At 45.1% G+C, this 7,118-nt stretch overlaps 1 protein-coding gene across 1 annotated transcript in view; it reads right to left on the minus strand.

The window, feature by feature from the left end:
* The window catches only part of LOC124556566, a 259,489-nt gene that overhangs the window by 68,451 nt on the left and 183,920 nt on the right, over positions 1-7,118 (minus strand). The window contains exon 9 of the mRNA XM_047130521.1: positions 4,281-4,411. Within this exon, the coding sequence (XP_046986477.1) occupies positions 4,281-4,411 (131 nt within the window). The remainder of the gene's footprint in view (positions 1-4,280; positions 4,412-7,118) is intronic.

Raw genomic sequence — 7,118 nt, forward strand, 5'->3', positions numbered from 1 at the left:
CTACATTGTCATGTCTTCCGGTGTATTCTGTATTTGCTAGTATTGTACATCCGCTTGTGATGTGATCTACTGTTTCTATTAGTTGTTTGCAAAGTCTGCCTTTATCTGTTGTGGTATTGGGATCTTTAATAATATGCTTGCTGTAATATCTGGTGTTTATTGTTTGATCCTGTATTGTGATCATGAATCCTTCTGTCTCACTGTATATATTGCCTTTTCTTAGCGATGTGTTGGATGCGTCTTGATCGATGTGTGGCTGTGTTAGATGATACGGGTGCTTGCCACGTAGTGTTTTCTCTTTCCAATTTACTTTCTTCGTATCTGTTGATGTTATGTGATCTAAAGGGTTGTAGAAGTGGTTATGAAATTGCAGTGGTGTAGCTGATGTATTTATATGAGTGATTGCTCTATGTATTTTGCTAGTTTCTGCTCGTTCTAGAAAGAATTTTCTTAAATTGTCTACCTGTCCATAACGTAGGTTATTTATGTCGATAAACCCCCTTCCTCCTTCCTTTCTGCTTAATGTGAATCTTTCTGTTCCTGAATGCATGTGATTTATTCTATATTTGTGGCATTGTGATCGTGTAAGTGTATTGAGTGCCTCTAGGTCTGTGTTACTCCATTTCAGTACTCCAAATGAGTAGGTCAATATTGGTATAGCATAAGTATTTATAACTTTTGTCTTGTTTCTTGCTGTCAATTTTGTCTATATTTTTCCTTTTAGTTCTACTTTAATATATGTATTATCTATTCCTATTTTTTGTCTGTATCCTAGATATTTACAGGCATCTGTTTTATCCATCGCTTCTATGCAGTCGCTGTGGTTATCCAATATGTAATCTTCGTGTTTTCCCTTGACTATGCTATTTTTCTTACATTTGCTTGTTCCAAAAGCCATATTTATATCATTGCGGAATACTTCTGTTATTTTTAGTAATTGGTTGAGTCGATTTGTTGCTGCCAGTAGTTTTAGATCATCCATGTATAGCAAATGTGTGATTTTGTGTGGGTATGTTCCAGTAATATTGCATCCATAATTTGTATTATTTAGCGTGTTGCATAGTGGGTTCAGAGCAAGGCAGAACCAGAAAGGACTTAATGAGTCGCCTTGGTATATTCCACGTTTTATCTGTATTGGCTGTGATGTAATATTATTTGAATTTGTTTGGATATTAAGTGTGGTTTACCAATTTTTCATTACTATGTTTAGGAACTGTATTAATTTAGGATCTACTTTGTATATTTCCAATATCTGTAGTAACCATGAGTGGGGTACACTATCAAACGCTTTTTGGTAATAAATGTATGCGTAGTGCAGCAACCTATGTTTAGTTTTAGCTTGATATGTCACCTCTGAATCTATTATCAGTTGCTCTTTACATCCTCATGCTCCTTTGCAGCAGCCTTTTTGTTCTTCATTTATAATTTTGTTCTGTGTTGTATGTGTCATTAATTTCTGTGTAATGACTGAAGTTAATATTTTGTATATTGTTGGTAGGCATGTTATGGGGCGATATTTAGCTGTGTCTGCTTGATCTTTAGGTTTCAGATAGGTTATTCCATGTGTAAGTGTATCAGGGAATGTGTATGGGTCTGCAATGTAACTGTTAAATAATGTAGTTAGATGTGAATGTGTTGAGGTGAATTTCTTTAGCCAGAAATCTGCTATTTTATCTTTTCCAGGGGCTTTCCAATTGTGAGTAGAATTAATTGCTCGGGTGACTTCATGTTGCAAAATTACCACTTCAGGCATTTGCGGTTTCATCTTGTATGTGTCTGTTTCTGCTTGTATCCACCGTGCATGTATGTTATGTTGTACCGGGTTTGACCATATGTTGCTCCAGAAGTGTTCCATGTCTGTTATGTTTGGTGGATTGTCTATTTTAATGTGTGTGTTATCTATTGTCTGGTAAAATTTCTTTTGGTTTGTGTTGAATGTTTGGTTTTGTTTCCATCTATTTTCACTTTTTTTGTATCTTCTAAGTCGTTTGGCCAATGCTTGTAATTTCTGCTTCTTTTCATCTAATTGCTCTATCGCTCCTTGTTGTGAGATTTTACCTAACCTTTTTCGTTTTTTGTCCGATATTTCATTTCTTATAAATTGTGTTAGCTGTCCGATGTCTTTTCTCAGTTTTTCTATTTTGATCTGTATCCTGTGTTGCCATGCTGGTTTTGTGGGTTTCTTCTGAGTGTTGGTTGGTTGGTTCTGATCTCTGCCTAGCGTGTATATTTAGTGTACTGAGTGCTCCTATATAAACCAGTAGCTTTAACTCTTTCATAGTTGTATTTTCATTTATTTTGTTGTGTATGATTGTGTTGATAGTAGTTGTTGTTTCGACTTGTGGGTTATTTGGTGGTCTATGCAAGAATGGTCTAATGTCTGTATTTGTGTCTTTTATTCTATATATGTCGGCTGGAATTTTTCTTCTATATGTAACATGTGTCACTTCGTGTTCTGTTTGTGCTTGTTCTGGTGGCTGTCTTAAGATTTCGTTTTCCTCTGATTGTTTAATTTATGCATGTTGCTCTTTGTTTGTTTGCTCTGGGATGTTTGAGTCTATTACCGGATTATTTTTCTTCTTCTTCTGATTGCGCATTATTTTGTTCCAGTATTTGTTGTAATTGTTGTTTGATGTTTTCTAATTCTGACTGGGGTATCCTGTTATTTTTGATTATTACACAGATCTGATCAGCTAGTAGTTGTTCTGTTAAAAATTTTAATTCTGGGTATCTGGTAATAAATGTTGTGTATACTTGTGATCTGTATCCAGTTGTGTTGGTTCCTAAGTTTGTTGCTTGGTAATAACAGAACATGAGGTGTCCATCATCATCAAAGCCTGTTTCTGTCCCTGACCACCCTCCAGGCAATGGCATAACAACAAAGCAGAAGAAAACACAATGTACCTCCAAAATAGAATACAATGTCCTATAAAATTAAACAGTTAGTTTCAAATATTTATGAGAGAATACAAATCATAGGCCAAAACATCAAGATAACATATGGAGCTGAATAGTTCAGTCATACATCAATCAGTTTCCTAATCTACATAACAAAACAGAATGGAGGAGTGAAAAGGGAGCCACTACTGCCGTCAATTCTGGAAGCGTAAATGATTGTTATGTATATACTCCAAAACAGCTTAACAGAGAATGAAATATTTTGTCAGTTAGCTTCCTAATCTACTTAACAATTGGGGAGCGGGCAGGTGAAGGGAAGAAGGTCTGAAAGGGCAACCAGTATTTTAGTTAATAATGGGAGTGAACATGATTACTCCATACGCACAATGGTAAAGTAATGTGGCTCAAACTGTGGCATGTGATAAGCAACAAAATCAAGAGAACATAATGAGTTTACAAGGTTCAAATGTACTTCAGGTAAACAGAGCAAGACTTAAGAAGCACATTTACAATTCAAGTGGACTAAAACTTATAATGCATAATAAGACCTTACTGAAGTAAACAAAAATATGTAAGCACAAAAGTGCGTATAAAGGCATTTTCACTTCCAGTATCGACTGCAACACTGGCTGGCCTTATCGCCCCCCTTGTTACGTAGATTATAAATGCAATTGATGGATGACTAATGTATGAAGCTCTTTACATTATCTTTAGTGTTGACTTATAATTTGTATTCTTTCAGAAGTGTTTGAAACTAACTGTATAATTTTATTGGATCTTTTATTCTATGTTGGTGATCTTCTGCATTTTCTTCCGTTTTGTCATTGCAAAGCTACCTAGAGGATGGCTGTGACAAACCAGTTATTATAAATAAGTATTACAAGGCATCATCATGTCGCATTTTTCCAAGTGTCTACAGTGTGTCCCTGGAGGAATGGTCAGTAGATAGGGATATGAGAGTGACAATCATTTGATTCATAAAAGTGTATTAAAAATTGGTTCTAAAATGAATACTGTAAGAACTATAAGGGCAGTTGTTCAGCAGAAGAGGTGTTTCTCAGTAGCACAGATAAACAAGACACACAGCTCTTAACGTATGCATTTTGGAGCCCATTTTTACTAGACTTTTTCTTGCTTTGAATGATCATTCCTGTCATATTCCTGCCATTCTTCCTATGAGACCATGTACATGCTGTTAACTGTAAATAAATAAATAAATAATAATAATTAAAAACATTAATGTATCACTAGCCACAGCACAGTAACTTTGTAGTTTAGAGACAGACTTTTACGTATTACTTTTTGCAGGTTAAACTTCAATCTCTCTTTTGCTAATTTACATCAACTACATGTTCAATAACAGGGTTATGAAGTATACATACCAAAATCGTAAGCAGCATTTAATGCTAATTTCTGCAAAACATTTCTTACACGAATTCGGCGAGTTGGTTGAGGCAATGGAGGCCTTTCATTTTTTGGCAAGGGTTCCAGTTGACTGTATTCAACTGTACACCTGAAATTAGAAAAATTCCAATTTCAACATGGTTAAATGCAGCAAAACATTCACATACTCTTAAGTGTCTTGCAGATCAGTTTATGTTGAAATGCATAATATGTGACTAACAAGGGAACATTCCCAGGTGTAAATAAACCATCCTGATGAAACTAGGCGGGTATGCAGACACGTCAAAGAAACGCTACGTATTTTTTGTTTTAGCACAATTTCACTTTTAAGGAAGAAAACATGGTACAATACATGATATTTACATGATTGCCCACAAGATTTTGAGAATCATGTTGGATTTTTTATATTGTGTTGTCCATCATGTGTATTAGTTGAAGATGTGTGTGTGGTGTTAAAAAGGGTGTTCGAATGTTTCAAGCATTCATTTACAGATGATCATTATTGTAATGAGTTATCTACTATTGTAAATTATCAAAATAATTGTGTGTGAGAGAGAGAGAGGTGTAGGTGCGGGGTGGGGGGGGGGGGTGGAGAGGTGCAGGGGGGGTGGGGGGGTGGAGAGGTGGAGAGGTGGGGGGGTGGGGGTGGAGAGGTGGGGGGGGGGGGGGTGGAGAGGTGGAGAGGTGGGGGTGGAGAGGTGGAGAGGTGGGGGGGTGGGGGTGGAGAGGTGTAGGTGCGGGGTGGGGGGGGTGGAGAGGTGCAGGGGGGGGTGGGGGGGTGGAGAGGTGGAGAGGTGGGGGGGGTGGGGGTGGAGAGGTGGGGGGGGTGGGGGTGGGGGTGGAGAGGTGGGGGGGGGGGGTGGGGGTGGAGAGGTGGAGAGGTGGGGGGGTGGGGGTGGAGAGGTGGGGGGGTGGGGGTGGAGAGGTTTGGGGGGGGTGGGGGTGGAGAGGTGGAGAGGTTTGGGGGGGGGGGGGGTGGAGAGGTGGAGAGGTTTGGGGGGGGGGGGGTGGAGAGGTGGAGAGGTTTGGGGGGGGTGGAGAGGTGGAGAGGTTTGGGGGGGGTGGAGAGGTGGAGAGGTTTGGGGGGGGGTGGAGAGGTGGAGAGGTTTGGGGGGGGGTGGAGAGGTGGAGAGGTTTGGGGGGGTGGAGAGGTGGAGAGGTTTGGGGGGGTGGAGAGGTGGAGAGGTTTGGGGGGGTGGAGAGGTGGAGATGTGGGGGGGGGGGGAGGGTGGAGAGGTGGGGGGGGTGGAGAGGTGGGGGGGGGGGTGGAGAGGTTGGGGGGGGTGGAGAGGTGGGGGGGGGTGGAGAGGTGGGGGGGGTGGAGAAGGTGGGGGGGTGGAGAGGAGAGGTGGAGTGGTGTGTGGAGTGGAGAGGTGGGGGGGTGTGGAGTGGGAGAGGTGGGGGGGGTGTGGAGTGGAGAGGTGGGGGTGTGTGGAGTGGAGAGGTGAGGGGGGTGTGGAGGAGGTGGGGGGGGCGGTGTGGAGAGGTGGGGTGGGGGGTGGGGGGGTGGGGTGGGGGTGTGGAGAGGTGGGGAGGGGGGTGTGGAGAGGTGGATGAGGGGGGGGGGGGGGGGAGTGGGAGAGGTGGGGGGGGGGGGGTGGAGAGGTGGGGGGGGGGGGGTGGAGAGGTGGGGGGGGGGGGTGTGTGGAGAGGTGGGGGGGGCGGGGTGGAGAGGTGGGGGGGGCGGGTGGAGAGGTGGGGGGGGCATGGAGTGGTGTGGGAGGGCGTGGAGAGGTGGGGTGGTGGAGTGGTGTGGGGGGGTGGAGAGGTGGGGGGGTGGAGTGGTGTGGGGGGGGGGGGTGGAGTGGATGTGGGGGGGGGGGGGGGGGTGGAGTGGTTGTGGGGGGGGGGGGGGGTGGAGTGGTGTTGAGGGGGGGGGGGGGGGGTGGAGTGTGGTGGTGTGGGGGGGGGGAGTGCGAGTGGTATTTTGTGTGGGGGGGGGGGGGGTGGAGTGGAGTGGTGTGGGGGGGGGGGAGGGGGGGTGGGAGTGGAGTGGTGTGAGGGGGGGGGGGGGGGGTGGAGTGGGTGTGGGGGGGGGGGGGGGGGTGGAGTGGCTGTGGGGGGGGGGGGGGGGTGGAAGGTGCAGGGGGGGGGGGGGGGAGTGGAGAGGTGCAGGGGGGGGGGGGTGGAGAGGTGCAGGGGGGGGGGAGAGGTGCAGGGGGGGGGGAGAGGTGGCAGGGGGGGGGGGGAGGTGCAGGGGGGGGAGAGGTGCAGGGGGGGGGAGAGGTGCAGGGGGGGGGGGAGAGGTGCAGGGGGGGGGGGGAGAGGTGCAGGGGGGGGGAGAGAGGTGGGGGGGGGAAGAGAGGTGGGGGGGGGGGGAAGAGAGGTGGGGGGGGGGGGAAGAGAGGTGGGGGGGGGAGAGAGAAGTGATGCAGGTTGGAAACAATTTTTTAAAATTGAGATTCAGTTCCAGTACTTACTGAACTTATTACAAATGACTGATGTTCAGGTCATCAGAGACTAAACACAAGCTCAGATGCAGAAGGAAGACCAACTGTTTACTAAACCAATCTGGCATTTTCCGACTGAACTGATTTAAGGTCAAAACACGACATCTGAAACAGGATGGCTGGACAAGGATTTGAATCGCACTGCCTTCACAATAAGGGTTTCAATACATAAAACTTTGCTTAGTATCACACACACTAAGTAAGGACGCATAAATAGTTATTATATATAAACCTGAATGCACACTAATACTGCTTCATTATGGAGAGTAAAGTAAAACTAAACAACAGTTAAACAGGCAGTTTCTACATTTAGGTATTTTAACACTGACCAAAAGTACATAAGGCAGCCATGCTGTGTCCATCTTC

This window comes from Schistocerca americana, chromosome X (assembly GCF_021461395.2).
Source record: "Schistocerca americana isolate TAMUIC-IGC-003095 chromosome X, iqSchAmer2.1, whole genome shotgun sequence".
Classification (NCBI taxonomy): domain Eukaryota; kingdom Metazoa; phylum Arthropoda; class Insecta; order Orthoptera; family Acrididae; genus Schistocerca; species Schistocerca americana.